General features: G+C 33.0%; 2 protein-coding genes across 2 annotated transcripts in view; one reads left to right on the top strand and one right to left on the bottom strand.

Moving 5' to 3' along the window:
• LOC127701165 (intraflagellar transport protein 57 homolog) overlaps positions 1–6347 on the bottom strand; it is a 49412-nt gene extending 43065 nt beyond the window's left edge. The window contains exon 1 of the mRNA XM_052204989.1: positions 6155–6347. The gene's annotated coding sequence lies outside the window, so the exon portion shown is untranslated. The remainder of the gene's footprint in view (positions 1–6154) is intronic.
• A 76-nt stretch (positions 6348–6423) lies between these two features.
• LOC127701145 (tetratricopeptide repeat protein 12-like) overlaps positions 6424–19003 on the top strand; it is a 157676-nt gene continuing 145096 nt past the window's right edge. Inside the window, exons 1-2 of the mRNA XM_052204956.1 lie at positions 6424–6729; positions 11518–11664. Coding sequence (XP_052060916.1) covers positions 6660–6729; positions 11518–11664 — 217 coding nt within the window. The 5' untranslated portion in view covers positions 6424–6659. The remainder of the gene's footprint in view (positions 6730–11517; positions 11665–19003) is intronic.

Here is a 19003-nt window from a genome sequence, read left to right on the forward strand (position 1 = left end):
TTAAAAGCAGTGTAGATGAGATATTTAAATGAGTTTGAATTACCAACCTTACACTGCTTTTAAATAATGTTCTTTACTCAATTATTTGTCTATTAAAATGGAAACCCTTGTTTTTTAACCTTTTTTCCCCTTATTCCTTAAACATTAGAGCCATAACCCCCCCCAAAGCCAATTATTACTTTCCAATGTAACTTAAATTTCCAATATAAATAATTTTAAATTTCAATTCCTCATGATATATAACTGTATCATTATTATTTTCTTTCATATATAAATCCGAAACAACCATCTTTAAATGGAAAATTTTAAAGAAAAAAAAAGGAAAAAAAAAAATCCTACCTCCCACACATTTTTTCAACCCCCTTTTGATTCATCATCCCCCACCTCAATCACAACCTTCAATTTGTGGTATGGTACATTGCAATACAATTTCACAGAGATCCATACACTTGAACACAAGTTTTTGTTGCAAACTAAAAAAATCCTTATTTTTGACCAATATTTGGCCCCTTATTCATAAATGTTTGAGCAATTAACCCCAAAACTCAATTCCTACTTTCTCTTCGTGATAAAAAATAACTAACTTAAAATGTAAATTTTAAACCAAAAAAAAAGGAAAAAAAAAAATTACCCCTTTTTTGACCCCCGCCCCCCTTATGATTCATCACCCCCACCCCCCTTTCCCCCCAAACCAAGCTCAATAACAGCCTTGCCTTTGTGGTATGGTACCTTGTAATACAATTTTAGAGAGATCCATACACTTGAACACAAGTTATTGTCTAGAAACTAAAAAATGCTTATTTTAAACCCCTTTTTAGGCCCCTTATTACTGAACGTTTTGGGCAATTACCACAACACTCAATTCCAGCTTTCCCTTTGTGAAATGGAACCTTGTAGTAAAATTTCAGAAAGATCCATACACTTACACACAAGTTATTGTCATGAAACTAGAAAAATGCTTGTTTTTTGCCCCCTTTTGGCCCCTTATTCCTAAAATTTTGAGGCAATTAACCCCAAAATCAATCCCAGCATTGACCCTTTGTGATATGGAATCTTGTGGTACAATGTCAAAGAGATCCATATGCTAACACACAAGTTATGTCTGGAAGTTACAAAAATGCTTATTTTCGGCCCCTTTTTGGCCCCTAATTCCTTAACTGTTGGTACCATAACCCCCAAAATCAATCCCCACCTTCCTATTGTGGTATTGAACCTTATGGTAAAATTTCATAGAGATCCATTCACTTAAACTAAAGTAAGAGTGCGAAAACCATTGTGTATTCGGACGACGACGCCGGACGACGTCGACGACGACGCCAACGTCATACCAATATACGACCTCAAAAATTTTTTGCGGTCGTATAAAAACAGTATTCAAAATGTTATTTAAAATGGACTTCGTTCTCTTTCAGAGGTACATTTGTAACAACTGTCACTTACTATGGATTCATCCTCTATCACAAGTAACAAAGCCTCATTTACAGGGTTTCAGCTAGGATTTTGAGGGCTTTAGTCACTTTTGCGAGAAATGAAAATCAACCTTTTTTTGGGTAAAAGCAATGGACCAAAGATATATAGCTAATATACATCATTGAAGGACTTGGCATGCTCAGGCAGTTATTGCATAATTTGATAGATGTGGTGCTTAAATAATAAGATCAAATAAGGATCCGGATTTCTAGTTTACAATTTCACTTCAGTTATTTTCAGGGGACATTCCTGATCAAAAAAAGTTTGGTTCCTTTTTTTTTTAAACCAGAATCACAGCATAAATGAACCTGTAACGACTATTTCACTGCATAATCATTATCCTTGTCCTTGCTAAAATGGTTATATCGATATTTGGAATTCATTTCTATAAATTTGGAACCAAGGATTTGTACAAATCCTTGTTGGAACGATTCTAATGACTATTTTGTAAATCAATCAAGAATAGATCTCGAATAGATCATGTTTACTTTCGATTTTTAAAAGAAATGAAAACGGGAAGTGACAGGAGGATAATAAATTTAGAATGAATCCGGATTCATCTATGGATTGGTTTTTATAACAAAAGCCAGGAAATTATCATACTTCTAAATCAAGTTGTTTAGTCATGTTAGTAAGAAATATATTTGTCTCCTTCGTTTATTTGATACTAAATGATTTCGTACTTTACGTTTTAATGTCTAATTCGTAAGAATACTTTCACGCATGTGCAGTACATAGTAAAGGAAGCAACTGTCTGACTCGTGGAAATATTTCTGAACGTTTTGAATAAAGCTGTTTCTTTTTAATTGAATTTGTTGAAAGTTTTTGATTAAAAGCTATACAGAATTGACGAAAATTTGTTCATATGACGAAACTAAGACAAACGAACTGCTAATTGTGATCGTTTGAGAAATATTGAACTTAAAATGCGAACTTTCTGCAGGGAAAACGTTTTTTGTTTAAATGACGAAACTATGATAAACGAACTGCAAATTTTCATGTTGCTTATGTTATTACAAATCCGGTAAATAGTCTAATTCAGTAAGTCACATTCATGAAAAGGGAGGGTATTGTAGTTACGACATAAGGAACATATCCGATATCATCTGTGAAACGGTTATTCCATAACAGTCAATCAACTCATGATGGCATCTGTAAAATTTACGAAGGGATGACTTCAACTTCACCATTTGGAACTCTTGATTTAATAGCTTCCTTGTGAGCAGCAATCCTCTATCAAGGAAATCATGATAGGAAACACAAGCCCGGATATATCGTATCAATTGGGAGATATATACTCCGTATGCAGGCGCTGCTGGAATGTTGCTACATAGAAATGGAAAGTTCACAATTGGGAAGCTGAAATCATCTCTTTTGTTGTAAAGTTTTGTTTTCAACCGACCCTCATTGTCAATTTCTAGATGTAAGTCAAGATATGAGGCAGACTTAACTGTATCTGTAATATCCTTTTTCATTAGTTCGATGGGATAGATTCGTTCAACATAGTCACCAAATTTTGTATTATTTAGTGAGAGAACATCATCTATATAGCGGAACGTAGAGTTAAAGGATATTGCTAACTTCTTATCTTTCTTCCTAAGAAGTTCCTGTATGAAGTCAGCCTCATAATAATAAAGAACAGGGATGGGGTAATCGTAATCTGTAATCGTAATCGATTGTAATTGATTACATTTTTTCCAGTAATCGACAGTAATCTGTAATCGAAGATATTTTCGATTACATGTAATCGTAATTTAATCGATTACAGCAAAAATTATGATGTAATCATCGATTACTTTTCAATTACATTTCGATTACTTTGGTAAAATAGCTTGATGAAATATAATCTATTTTATATGAAAGTATGTATGTATTCATCACTTTATAGTACAGATAAAAATAAAATGTATTGATATGACTTAAGAGTTTATCAAATGTCTTGTTTCTATCTATTGGCTCCAGCTGCTTCAACCAGATCTATCAAATTATACTGTATATCTAGCTTTTGAAACAAATGACTTTTCTTGCTGGTCAATAATTTAAGACCTTTTATATCAAAAAAAGAAAATAGATTTAAATAAGAAATAAGTCTTAAGTTAAAATATGACTATATTGCAGTAGTAAGCTTATTTGTATTAAAATTCCTTAAAGCATAATTTTCAATAATAGTTGGAATTTTAGCTTAGAATAGATAAACATTTCATTCATTATAATGTTATGACATAAAAATTACAAAGTACACGAAATCCTTTTGACAATGAACCAATGGCTATGCATTAAGATTCTTGTTCAGAAATAGAGATACATGTATCCAATTTTTGCGCTAAAAATATAAATTGTTTATAATTTTGAAATGAGAATACAAAATTCTCAACAAACTTCTTGTCTTTACTAATCAGATGAACAAAGACTTCTAGTCAATAAGATGAAGACTTTGTTTTGATTTCAATTATGTCTAATTAAGAGGAGATTTACATTATATTGCCCCAGGTTATAATTGTACTCCATTTGGCAGTATTATAGCCTGTAATTAGGGAGGTTGTCAAAACAAAAGGATTAATTCATGCATGTAATTACAAATCATAAATTTTCATCTCTAAAATTAGCTGAACTAATTAATTATTCTACTTTTTTATAGTTTTTTTTTCAGAGTAAACTTTCAACATTGTAATGAACTATATTCAAATATAGCTGTTAATAATGAGTAAAAACAAAAAACTTAACTTTAGTCAGTATGACAGCAAAAATTTGCAAAAATATGGAGATAATAACCTAAAATATAAAAAAAAGTGATTGATGCAATGTGATGCCATTGCAAGAACTTTATCACCAATCATTCATATTGAAAACCAAAATTTCTAGAATTTTTGAATATTTTGGATCCTTAGACAGTAAGAGCTTCCATCTAGAAAACAACTGTCAACATAAAATTTGGAAACAATGCTTTAAATGCTATTTTTGTAAAGTTCAAAATTTCCACTATACATACATTGAACAACATAATTGACTTTGTGTTTAACTTACTTTATTTAATTTGTAATTTTGTAGCATGTAATTGACAGTAATCGAAAAGTAATGTAATTACTTTTGCTAAAGTAATCGATTGCAATCGATTACATACAAAAATCAGAGTAATCGATTATTAATCGATTACACAAAAATCCTTCAAGTAATCGATTATTAATCGATTACATTTGTCAGTAATCGTGCCCATCCCTGATAAAGAAACAAGTCGGCAAGAAGAGGGGCACAATTGGTTCCCATTGGAATTCCGACAGACTGTTGAAAAACACGTCCTCCAAACGTAGCAAATATGTTGTCAATCAAGAAATCAAGCATCTTGATAATGTCAGTTTCAGAGAATTTTTTGTTTGAATCAGAGTGATTCTTTACAAAGTAGGATTTATCCCTCCCCAAGACAAGATACTTGTATCTACATTCGCCATTCTTTTTAATGAAACAAAGTAATACCAACTCTTTCAATTTGTCTTTTAGTTTGGAATGGGGAATACTTGTGTAAAGTGTAGAAAAGTCAAATGTTTTAATACTATTGCAAGATGAGAGAGTCTTAGATTGTATGTACTCTAAAAGATCTTTGGAATTTTTTAGTATCCACATCTGATTCACGCCACCTCTAGAATAGGCAGTTTTACAATAACTTTGGAGCCCGGCTTTGATTGCTGATAAAATAGATGTTAATAATTTAGAAAGAGGTTTCGTGGAGCACTTGGAAGACCCAGCAATATACCGTTGTTTGTAAGGACACTTATGTAGTTTAGGTATCCAATACAGTGATGGAAGATCCAGTTCTTCATCTTTGGTTGAAATTCCAAAGGAACATAGAACAGACCTATGATTATCCAGGATTTCCTCTTTGGTAAGTGTCGTGAGGGTATATGAGGAGTTTCCAAGTGAATTGTCAATACCTAATTCATTTATCAAGCAGTCTATGTAATGATATTTACACACAAAAACGATGTTGTTTGGGGCTTTATCTGCGGGGACAACAACATATTTGTCAAAGAGGTAGGACAAGTGTTTTGCAACATTTGGGTCTTTAAAAATTGACGTAGCGTGGGTATTGATATGCCCATTTAGTTTCTTAATTAGGATTTGTATCAACGACCTCACAGCCTTAATCCATTCGGAAAGAGTATCTACGTCTTCTTTCGAGCGTTTAGCCCATTGCCTGGCATAATCCTAGACTGAATCCATCAGTATTTTGAAGTTGTATTTCCAATTGATGGATTTAGGCTCACGATATTTCGGACCTTACGATAACAAATTTCAATAATTTATGAGGTTTATTAATTAACAGATTAGTGACCCATCCGATGGCGATAAGAGGATTACCTGTAATCACAACTTATAACACCTGTTGTAAACGTTATTAGATGAGGGTCATAAACTTGTCAAAAACATGAAGACAGGTAGAATTATAATATTTTTAAGCGAAAATATTTTTACACTTTTCAAAGATATTTCAATTTAAAAGAAAAACTTTCGTCATTTTGAAAACCTTTTCGTAAATGACGAGTGCTAGCAAAATCACTGCTAATTTAAAAACTAAAAAAAAATGTGTTTCCTTAAGAATAATACATGTATTATTCTGGTTGTGGCAAACCTGATACATATTATTAGTGTCTGTGTCATATATCACTTTATCAAGAAACTCAAACTGTACCGTTCAGTTCGTATCTGGGACAAAGTCGTCTGTTCTTTATGTTAAGGATCGCAAAACTTGAAGAGCTTGTGAGATAAAGTTTCTTGCAATATTTTCCACTTTCTTCAAAAGCCGATCAAAACATTTTCACCTCTGATTTTTTTTTATCTGTTGTTGTTACCAAAACTATTTGATCGACGTACAACGAAAGCTTTGAAATACATATATACAAATTGTTTTTAAAAACACTTCAACAACCTCGGCTGATTTTCATTCGTGTATCTTGGGACTTTTCCAATCATTATCGAAAAAATCGAACGAATTCCACTTGCCTCTGCGTTGGTTTTGGAAATTCCTGACAGCCCAAAAAAAATATAGAAACAAGCGTTGTGAAATTAGTCCACTTATACTTAAAGATTAATCTAAACTTTCAAGAAAGAAATAGACATAAATTAGAAAAAAGCGAATGAAGCATTCATCTTCCAATAATCTACGCCTACGGTTGTTAATATAAACAAATAGATAAATGGCGACGAATGATGGTATTGGCACACAGAAAGAAATTGATGATTTTTTAAACAAGGTTGATGAAATAGGTTAGTGATAGCTCTTGGTTTGATTTGAAAGCTTATCTCATTGTATCTATGAATTCTTGATATAGTACCGTACGGTTACACATGTCTGATGGATATTATAATATTACACCGCACATCCGTTAAGTCCAAAAACCCCCATCCCTATTTATTCTTATGAAGAAACGCTGCCGTTGATGCAGAACAGTTGGCTCTTCAACGTAATCATATAGTCTTGAGTGGTCTTAAGTTGTTCATTGCCTGAAGTCAATGCTTGGCAATTACCATGATTTATATAATAGAAAAGAAAGGATATGGGGTACATGTATCTAGCGAGAATGTTACGTCTATGTGTTACTTCCAACAATCCATCCATGACATAACAAATATTTGCACAGCAAAAAACACAAAAAGCAAAGGAACAGAGCTTTTATTACTGTTCTTCATCTCAAAGTCATAATGATGCCTTCAATATAGAGCAAAGAACTCTCACCTCACTGCAAGATTTAGACGGCCCCTAGCACCGATTTGAGCAGAATAACATACTTTTCTTAAATTTTCTATTGATAAGTAAAGAACTTATTAAGAAATTAGGTCCAAATGATCTCAGGCAAAGTTGACCTTAGCTGGTGTTTGCTATTTATTTTCTTCATGTTTATTTTTATATACTCAAGTATTATCAGTCAGGGATATAACTCTATAGGGTTATTTGAGAAAAATAACATACATTTGTTATTGTGGACTAAAAAATCAAAGAAATGTGATAACATATGTATGTTACATGTTTCAAAGGGCCAATATACATCATTTGTTTTGTTGAAATGTATACAAGTTCTATTGATATTATTATTGTCTTGATGTATACTAAACTATGGAAAGATACATGTATAACAATTCATAGTTTGCCAATTATGCATAGTACACCTATGTTATTACAGAAAACATATGCCTGTAATCAGGAATGGGGTAATCGTAATCTGTAATCGTAATCGATTGTAATTGATTACATTTTTTCCAGTAATCGACAGTAATCTGTAATCGAAGATATTTTCGATTACATGTAATCGTAATTTAATCGATTACAGCAAAAATTATGATGTAATCATCGATTACTTTTCAATTACATTTCGATTACTTTGGTAAAATAGCTTGATGAAATATAATCTATTTTATATGAAAGTATGTATGTATTCATCACTTTATAGTACAGATAAAAATAAAATGTATTGATATGACTTAAGAGTTTATCAAATGCCTTGTTTCTATCTATTGGCTCCAGCTGCTTCAACCAGATCTATCAAATTATACTGTATATCTAGCTTTTGAAACAAATGACTTTTCTTGCTGGTCAATAATTTAAGACCTTTTATATCAAAAAAAGAAAATAGATTTAAATAAGAAATAAGTCTTAAGTTAAAATATGACTATATTGCAGTAGTAAGCTTATTTGTATTAAAATTCCTTAAAGCATAATTTTCAATAATAGTTGGAATTTTAGCTTAGAATAGATAAACATTTCATTCATTATAATGTTATGACATAAAAATTACAAAGTACACGAAATCCTTTTGACAATGAACCAATGGCTATGCATTAAGATTCTTGTTCAGAAATAGAGATACATGTATCCAATTTTTGCACAAAAAATATAAATTGTTTATAATTTTGAAATGAGAATACAAAATTCTCAACAAACTTCTTGTCTTTACTAATCAGATGAACAAAGACTTCTAGTCAATAAGATGAAGACTTTGTTTTGATTTCAATTATGTCTAATTAAGAGGAGATTTACATTATATTGCCCCAGGTTATAATTGTACTCCATTTGGCAGTATTATAGCCTGTAATTAGGGAGGTTGTCAAAACAAAAGGATTAATTCATGCATGTAATTACAAATCATAAATTTTCATCTCTAAAATTAGCTGAACTAATTAATTATTCTACTTTTTTATAGTTTTTTTTTCAGAGTAAACTTTCAACATTGTAATGAACTATATTCAAATATAGCTGTTAATAATGAGTAAAAACAAAAAACTTAACTTTAGTCAGTATGACAGCAAAAATTTGCAAAAATATGGAGATAATAACCTAAAATATAAAAAAAAGTGATTGATGCAATGTGATGCCATTGCAAGAACTTTATCACCAATCATTCATATTGAAAACCAAAATTTCTAGAATTTTTGAATATTTTGGATCCTTAGACAGTAAGAGCTTCCATCTAGAAAACAACTGTCAACATAAAATTTGGAAACAATGCTTTAAATGCTATTTTTGTAAAGTTCAAAATTTCCACTATACATACATTGAACAACATAATTGACTTTGTGTTTAACTTACTTTATTTAATTTGTAATTTTGTAGCATGTAATTGACAGTAATCGAAAAGTAATGTAATTACTTTTGCTAAAGTAATCGATTGCAATCGATTACATACAAAAATCAGAGTAATCGATTATTAATCGATTACACAAAAATCCTTCAAGTAATCGATTATTAATCGATTACATTTGTCAGTAATCGTGCCCATCCCTGCCTGTAATAACTAAAGGGTGTTATTACAGCTTCTCTACATCACTTCAAAGCCGTTGCTCAGACATACATTTGTACATCGATCATTCTTAATCACAATGTTTTTTAATTTATTGTAAGAAATAATGATCAGAGCATGTAATGAGGTTCTGTGCAAGATTCCCAGTAATTCCCAAGTGTCTCATATAATAAGTTACTTGCCTATAATAACTAAGCCTTAATTTTGTTATTACAGATAAGTTTATCCATTAAAAGCCTTGTCTCATTGATTTACCATGGTTGATGAAAAATGTATTAATTTAATTCGAAAATTAGATATCAAAGCTATGTATTTAGTGTCTGTGCAAAGTTTCAAGAATTCCCAAGTGCCCACTAAAAATTATTACTACAGATTTAGAAAATTTAAGGAATAAAGAGTAGACAACTCATGAAAGTATCTGTAATAACACAGTATGCAAGATATTTTCTCTAATAACCTATAGAGTTATATCCCTGACTGATTATGCGTTCCAGGCTTTTAAAATTTTGATTTTGAGCATTCCTATGAAGTTAAATCCAGAAATATGTTTTGGAATAATTGGATGCACCAAATTTATAAAGTTTTAATTTCATATTTCATGAGATTTATTTTTGGAAGGTATCAAAGAATCCTCAAAATAACAAAAATTTGGACAGAACAACAGAATCTCCTGAAAAAATAAGAAACATTTGTAGATAAATATATAATTGTTTATCCTGATCTGTTACATTGTAAGTAATAAAATGATTAATGGGGTAAATTTGCCTGGTCAGTGATACAGGCTCCTAGGTGTCTTTAGTTTAACATGTTTAAGTGTTGTAACCAACCATTGGGAATATACATATATACACAAATGTACATGTACCATGTATACTACTTATATTTAGGAACAATGTACACAAGACTATGACCATTGATGACCAATTGGACATAAATAGAAAAAATCATGTATGCATTGTTGTTGATGTGGTTCATACATGTAAGTGTTTCTCGTTTTTTGTCTCACCTTGACAGAGTCAAAAAGCGAGACATAGGTATGCTGTTTCCGACGTCGGCGACAGCGGCGTGAACAATGTATTAGTTTGTGATTAGGTCAAGTTTATGGTGAACCACTAGTGGTAGGTCAATGATATTTGGTATGCATTTGTATATGCATTGGCACATCTCATTACCATGGAGATTATGTGGCCCCACCCCCTCAGTCATGGTTTATTGACTTTGAAATTTGCTTAGTTTACATGTATTAGTTTGATTAGGTCAGTTTCTGCGGAACCACTAGTGGAAGGTCAATGATATTTGGTATGCAGTTGTATAAGCATTGGATTATCTCATTTCCATGGAGATTATTTGGCCACACCCCCTCTGTCATGGTCTATTGACTTTTAAATTTTTGCTTAGTTTTCATGTACATGTATTAGTTTGTGATTAGATCAGTTTAAGGGGAAGGTCAATGATAATTGGTATGCAGTTGTATAATCATTAGCAGATCTCATTTCCATGGAGTATATTTGGTCCTTACCCCTCAGTCACAGTCTATTGACTTTGACACTTTTGCTTAGTTTACATGTATTACTTTGTGATTAGGTCAGTTTAAGATGAACCGTTAATCTTTAGTCATTGATATTTGGTATGCAAAAGTATTGGTACATGTATTTGCAAGTTTTGTTTCCACTGAGATTATATAACCCCACCTCCTCATTATGGTTTATTGACTTTGAAACTTTTGCATAGTTTACAAGTTAATGTTTGTGTTTAGGTTTGTTTAAAGAGAACGACACATGAAAAGTCAATGTATTTGGTATGCAGTTGTATTAGCATTGGCACATCTGATTTCCATGGATATTGTTTAGCCCTGTACCTTCAGTCATGGTTCATTGACTTTAAATATTTGCATAACTTACATGTTAAAGTATTGCTATTTTTATTTCAACATATATATGCATTATCAAAATACAACAACATGTAACAAATAGGAGAGACATATCTCTGTGTTAACAGTTTATTATATAGATTAGACCGTTGGTTTTCCCGTTTAAATGGTTTTACACTAGTAATTTTTGGAGCCCTTTATAGCTTGCTGTTCGGTGTGAGCCCAGGCTCCGTGTTGAAAACCGTACATTTTTTTGTACTTTGACCTATAATGGTTTACTTTTATAAATTTTGACTTGGGTGGAGAGTTGTCTCATTGGCACTCATACCACATCTTCTTATATCTATATATTAAGATTATATGTAAATATACATATATATATATTTATAGAAAATCTGGTGAAAACGATGAAATATGGAAAGGGTCAAGATGTGTCTACAGCAATGAAGAAAGCTGATGAATTGATTGATGATATTAGTAAAAAGAAGGCTGTCAATGAACATAAAGATGAAGATGGCCTTCCTAAGACTAAAACAGGTAACACTTGAAGAAATATCTAGGATCATTTCTAGTCTAGGGATTTCCCCCTCCCTTTCAAAGAGAGGGGGAGGGACTTGCAAAGTGGAACCACTTCAAGTTCAACATAATTTTTTGTCTGGTCTGAATTATGTTGTAGAATGCAAGAAATAGGGATACTCCCATATATAATCCAGTTGAGGTGTTAGTACTTTGCATAAAGCTTTATATTTCAGAGGGTAGAAGACCTGAATACTTCGAATTCATATCTTGTAAACAGATATCATATGTTATGAATTTATGAACATTTTCTGAAAAATGGAGTTATTACCCCAGAAATATCAATTTTTAATAAATTTCAACATTTTTGGATTATATTTGAAAAAAACTAAAGCAGTTAGAGCAAATCTGACAGGGATTAAATTGACCAGAAGAATGGAACTTCCCATTATGGAGTTATTGCCCCTGAAATGTAATTTTGCAAACTTTGCAGTTTTTGGTTTATAAGAGAAATTTTTAACATTAAAAATGACCAGACCAGTAAGATCTTCTGATGAGTTAACTTGGATGAATCATCAATTGACCCCTTATATGAGTTATTGCGCTTGGAAGAATTTTACTCTTTTTTTTGCAGAAATTATATTAGATGGAGAAAAATTGTAAAAAGCAAAAGTGTTTGGCAAAATAAACAAATAAGTCACCACATGGCTGAAATTTTCAACCAACTCCTTTTAGGAGTTATTGCCCTTGAAAGATGATTTTTTGGGAAAGACGGCTTCAAGCCGTCAATTCCCTATGTGGCTGGCCTGACTTCCAAGCCCCTCACGTCACTCATTTTGTTTTTATAGTTTGGGAAAACACCTCAAAATTTCATACCGAATTGAGGAGAAGGAGACACACAAATGAACAGCTAGATTGACTTTAAACACTTTTTAACACATTTGCCTTCTGTATCTCGTGAAATTATCGTATCTTGAGCTCTCCTTAACATTATTTACGTTTCTTTTACAATCCGGAAAAATCAGTATTACGAAATATTCTAAAAATATCCAACCTAGTGACATCATGGTTGGAATTCCACACTAGGTAGAAGCAGGGATATCTTTTCCTCATTATTAAAATCATTCACAGAAATCATGTATGATTTAGAAATCGGTATTTGTTTATTTAAAAACATAATTATGTTTGCTGTAGATGATTCAAACATGCAATGCTTTGATTTGTAGGTCAACTTTCACGGTAAACAATGGGGATACATGGGATTGGGGAGAGTTACGTCAGTTTTCATTCTTTTCTGTAACTGTATTGAGAATCTCTCTTCCAATACAGGAGCACCTCAAATTGATGAGTAATTATCCACCTAAAGAAAATTTTCTGTATCTGAACACTTAAAATGTGATATTTATTATATGATAAGTAGTTTTGAGGTCTGGAGCTGGCATGTCAGTAACTGCTAGTAGTCTGTTGTTATTTATGTATTATTGTCATTTTGTTTATTTTCAAATTGATGAGTAATTATCCACCTAAAGAAAAGTTTCTGTATCTGAACACTTAAAATGTGATATTTATTATATGATAAGTAGTTTTGAGGTCTGGAGCTGGCATGTCAGTAACTGCTAGTAGTCTGTTGTTATTTATGTATAATTGTCATTTTGTTTATTTTCTTTTGTTTCCTATTCTGACATCGGACTCAGACTTCTCTTATACTGAGTTTTACTGTGCGTACTGTTGTGCGTTTGTTTTTTCTACATTGGCTAGAGGTATAAGGGGAGGGTTGAGATCTCAAAAAACATGTTTAACCCCGCCGCATTTTTGCGCCTGTCCCAAGTCAGGAGCCTCTGGCCTTTGTTAGTCTTGTATCATTTTTGTCGAGCCTGCGACTTTTGTCGCAGAAAGCTCGACATAGGGATAGCGATCCGGCGGCGGCGGCGGCGGCGGCGGCGTTAGCTAACTTCTTAAAAGCTTTATATTTTAGAAGATGGAAGACCTGGATGCTTCATACTTTGTATATGGATGCCTCATGTTACGAAGTTTCCGTCAGTCACATGTCCAATGTCCTTGACCTCATTTTCATGGTTCAGTGACTACTTGAAAAAAAAGTTCAGATTTTTTGTAATGTTAAATTCTCTCTTATTATAAGTAATAGGATAACTATATTTGGTATGTGCGTACCTTGCAAGGTCCTCATGCCCGTCAGACAGTTTTCACTTGACCTCAACCTCATTTCATGGATCAGTGAACAAGGTTAAGTTTTCGTGGTCAAGTCCATATCTCAGATACTATAAGCAATAGGTCTAGTATATTCGGTGTATGGAAGGACTGTAAGGTGTACATGTCCAACTGGCAGGTGTCATCTGACCTTGACCTCATTTTCATGGTTCAGTGGTTATAGTTAAGTTTTTGTGTTTTGGTCTGTTTTTCTTATACTGTATGCAATAGGTCTACTATATTTGGTGTATGGAATGATTGTAAGGTGTACATGTCTAGCTGGCAGGTGTCATCTGACCTTGACCTCATTTTCATGGTTCAGTGGTCAAAGTTAAGTTTTTGAGTTTTGGTCTTTTTTTCTAATACTGCATGCAATAGGTCAGCTATATTTGGTGTATGGAATGATTGTAAGGTGTACATGTCTAGCTGGCAGGTGTCATCTTACCTTGACCTCATTTTCATGGTTCAGTGGTCAAAGTTAAGTTTTTGAGTTTTGGTCTTTTTTTCTAATACTATATGCAATAGTTCAACTATATTTGGTGTATGGAAATATTTTATGATCTATATGTCAGTCACGCAGGTTTTATTTGACCTTGACCTCATTTTCAAGGTTCATTGCTCAGTGTTAAGTTTTTGTGTTTTGGTCTGTTTTTCTTAAACTATAAGCAATAGGTCAACTATATTTGTTGTATGGAAGAATTGTTAGCTGTACATGCCTGCCTAGCATGGTTCATCTGACCTTGACCTCATTTTCATGGTTCATTGGTCAATGTTTAGTTTACTTGGTTAATGTTAAGTTTATGTGACAGCTGTAATAAAGCTTTATATTTAGGACTATCAACATAATATCAATGATTAGTAAAGAAGGCGAGACATTTCAGCGTGTGCACTCTTGTTAATTTTAGTTTCCTGTGTATAATTTGGAGTTTAGTGTGACGTCCATTATCACTGAACTAGTATACTTATTTGTTTAGGGGCAAGCTGAAGGACGCCTCTGGGTGCAGGAGTTTCTCGCTGCATTGAAGACCCATTGGTGGCCTTCAGCTGTTGTCTGCTCTATGGTCGGGTTGTTGTCTCTTTGACACATTCCCCATTTCCATTCTCAATTTTATTTTTTACAGAGTTTGTCTTTAGTGCCGTGTGGAGACAGTAGAGTGCCTCCCCGTGCTTCAGGTTTATGCTCTTATAATAAACTAGATTATGGAGTGTGTGTCCGAGCGAGAACTTCTCTATGTTCATTACTTTAGGAATATTAGGCTACCCTGATATACCCTATCTTTTGTTTTATTTTTCGGGTAATTTATGACGGATAGCGTTTGACGTCTTTAGCCGAACAGTTTTATCATATTCACATAATTAAATTTATTGTGTGCTGGTTCATATTCTGGACGCCAGTCTTTGCTCCTTTCTAATAAAATCCACATAACAAAAACAAATATGAAGCTTAGAAATGGAAAAATATTAAATACTAAACTCGTTCAAAGGGTATCCGCACGTCTCAATCTTCAAAATCGCTTATCTAAAAATACTACCATCGCTAACATTTTTAACAATAAAAATCGTGGTTACCCTTCTATCGATAAGTGTCATGCCAAAAAATGACTTACATGTCCCTGTCTTTCCACAAACAATACGGTAAGGTCTACGTTTAATGGTCGCACATTTTCTTTAAATTTTGAAACTGATATAACTTGAAAAACAAACAGTATTATTTATTTACTCACATGAAACAAACCGGGATGCGGTATTCAGTACGTAGGTGAAACTGGACGATATTTATCTAAACGCATGCAAGAACACCTGTATCGTTTTAAAAGACCCAATAAATTCAAAAGTATCATTTATCAACATCTTAAAAAGCACAATCATCCTATTAAATATTTAACAGTTCAACCTTTAGAAGTAGTAAATAAGCAGCCTGGTGAATCTCATTCAAAGTTTGTACGATCACGGAAAATAATTGAATTAAATTGGATTAAAAAATTACAGACAGTCTACCCTCTCGGTCTTAATGATGATATCATGGGAATTGGTAATATATCAAGAACCGATTCTGTTAACATTTTGGATATAGTTTCTAAAACTGATCGTAAAAACCGTTCTCATGGGTGTAGAAAAAATCGCAATCAAAGAAAATTTCGGACCAATCAAACAAATATTTCGGACCTTATTTCTATTTCAAAAAACAACGGCAGACATTATCTATTAACCAAGCTCTGTTCTTTACCTATAAATAAATTAAATAAAATTTTAGAGGATTGCAACACAATTTCATATTGCAGTCCTACGTATGAAATCGTTCAAGTTATAATGGCATATTGTTATTCTAAACTATTTCCCAAAATTGATTGCCCTGAAGATCATAAAAAACATTTTATTTAAAGTATGTCAATAAAGGTTTTGATTTTGTAAATATTGCCGGTATTTTTAACAACCATTCTGTTAAAGAACAAATTCCTGGATATTTTGATAATACTGAAGTCCCTCTTATTTGTTATATATATTTACAAGAAATCTACCCAGAAATTTGTGTTTAATTATAGCCAAGTCTGTAAAGATGTAAATATCAGTGAAAATACACCTACGTCATGTAATTGTAGTAATTCCGAATACACTTATGGCCCCATTTCCCATGTTATAACAGGAGACCTTAACATCATTCGTGACCGAGAGTTAAAATCATTCCTCAGTAAAGGACCTAAATATCGTCCCCGTCAATTATTAATTGGAATGAGTGTCGTAATATCATCCACGACTCACTTCGTGTTTACTGTTTGAAATGGATAAAACGGGAAAAAGCTGACAAAAAATCTTTGGACTCTTTTTTTAATTCAGTAATGAAGATAGTTCATATACGTATACAACATTTTTAAGAACATTTTACTCTTAACAACAACCATAAAAATCCTATTTCTCGTATCAAACATAAACTAAAAAAACTAGCCAAGGAATTTGTTTTTGTCTCGGCTGATAAAGCTGCTAATAATATCATTATAGTTTGACGTAAATTTTACATTGAGGTTCTGCAAAAGGAAATCACCAATTCACCAACATTCCAACTGACTTATGGCTTTTTATACGACCGCAAAAACATTTTGTGGTCGTATATTGGTATGACGTTGGCGTGTCGTTGTCGTCGTCGTCCCAAGACACATTGGTTTTCGCACTCTAACTTTAGTTTAAGTGAATGGATCTCTATGAAATTTTACCATAAGGTTCAATACAACAAAAGAAAGATTTGGATTGATTTTGGGGGTTATGATATCAACAGTTAAGGAATAAGGGGCCAAAAAGGGGCCAAAAATAAGCATTTTTATACGTCCGCAAAAAAAGTTTGTGGTCATATATTGGAATGACGTTGGCGTCATCGTCGTCGTCGTCGTCGTCCGAAGACACATTGGTTTTCGCACTCTAACTTTAGTTTAAGTGAATGGATCTCTATGAAATATTACCATAAGGTTCAATACCACAAAAGGAAGGTTGGGATTGATTTTGGGGGTTATGGTACCAGGAGTTAAGGAATTAGGGGCCAAAAATAAGCATTTTTGTAACTTTCAGACATAACTTGTCTGTTAGTGTATGGATCTCTCTGAAATTGTACTGCAAGGTACCATACCACAAAGGGAAGGCTGGGATTGATTTTGGGGGTAATTGCCTCTAAATTTTAGGAATTAGGGGCCAAAAAAGGGGCAAAAAACAAGCATTTTTCTAGTTTCAGGACAATAACTTGTATGTAAGTCTATGGATCTTTCTGAAATTGTACTACAAGGTTCCATATCACAAAGGAAAAGCTGGAATTGAGTTTGGGGGTAATTGCCCAAAACATTTAGGAATAAGGGGCAAAAAAGGGGCCAAAAATACGCATTTTTCTAGTTTCCAGACAATAACTTGTGTTCAAGTGTATGGACCTCTCTGAAATTGTACTGCAAGGTACCATACCAGAAAGGGAAGGCTGAATTGATTTTGGGGGTAATTGCCTCTAAATTTTAGGAATTAGGGGCCAAAAAGGGGCAAAAAACAAGCATTTTTCTAGTTTCTATCAATAACTTGTGTGTAAGTGTATGGATCTTTATGAAATTGTAGTACAAGGTTCCATATCACAAAGGGAAAGCTGGGTTTGAGTTTGGGGGTAATTGCCCTAAATTTGGGTGGGGATTTTTTTTTCTTTAAAATTTTCCATTTTAAATTGGTTATTTCTGATTTATATATAAAAGCAAATAATAATGATATGGTTTGAATAGGTAAATTAAAATTTTTTAAGTTCTTAGACCACATTCATTCTGTGTCAGAAACCTATGCTGTGTCAAATATTTAATCACAGTCCAAATTCAGTGCTGTATCAACCTTGAATGTTGTGTCCATACTTGCCTCAACTGTTCAGGGTTCGACCTCTGCAGTCATATCAAGCTGCGCTCAGCGGAGCATTTTTCTAGTGTCCAGACAATAACTTGTGTTCAAGTGTATGAATCTCTCTGAAATTGTACTGCATACTACAAAGGGAAGGCTGGGATTGAGTTTTGGGGGTGATGACTCATAAGGGGGTTCAAAAAATTTTGGGGGGGATTTTTTTTTCTTTAAAATTGGTTATTTCTGATTTATATATAAAAGCAAATAATAATGATATGGTTTGAATAGATAAATTAAAAAATTTAAGTTCTTAGACCACATTCATTCTGTGTCAGAAACCTGTGCTGTGTCAAATATTTAATCACAACCCAAATTCAGTGCTGTATCAAGCTTGAATGTTGTGTCCATACTTGCCCCAACTGTTCAGGGTTCAACTTCTGCGGTTGTATCAAGCTGTGCCCAGCGGAGCATTTTATATTTCCTATCATGATTTCCTTGATAGAGGATTGCTGCTCACAAGGAAGCTATTAAACCAAGAGTTCCAAATGGTGAAGTTGAAATCATCCCGTTGTAAATTTTACGGATGCCATCACGAGTTGGTTGACAGTTATGGAATAACCGTTTCACAGATGATATCAGATATGTTCCTTATGTCGTAACTACAATACCCTTCCCTTTTCACGAATGTGACCTACCGAATTAGACTATTTACCGGATTTGTAATAACATATGTGGCAGGTGCCACATGTGGAGCAGGATCTGTTTATCCTTCCAGAGCACCTGAGATCACCCCCAGTTTTTGGTG

The sequence above is a fragment of the Mytilus californianus genome, unplaced genomic scaffold (assembly GCF_021869535.1).
Source record: "Mytilus californianus isolate M0D057914Y unplaced genomic scaffold, xbMytCali1.0.p SCAF_5, whole genome shotgun sequence".
Lineage (NCBI taxonomy): Eukaryota > Metazoa > Mollusca > Bivalvia > Mytilida > Mytilidae > Mytilus > Mytilus californianus.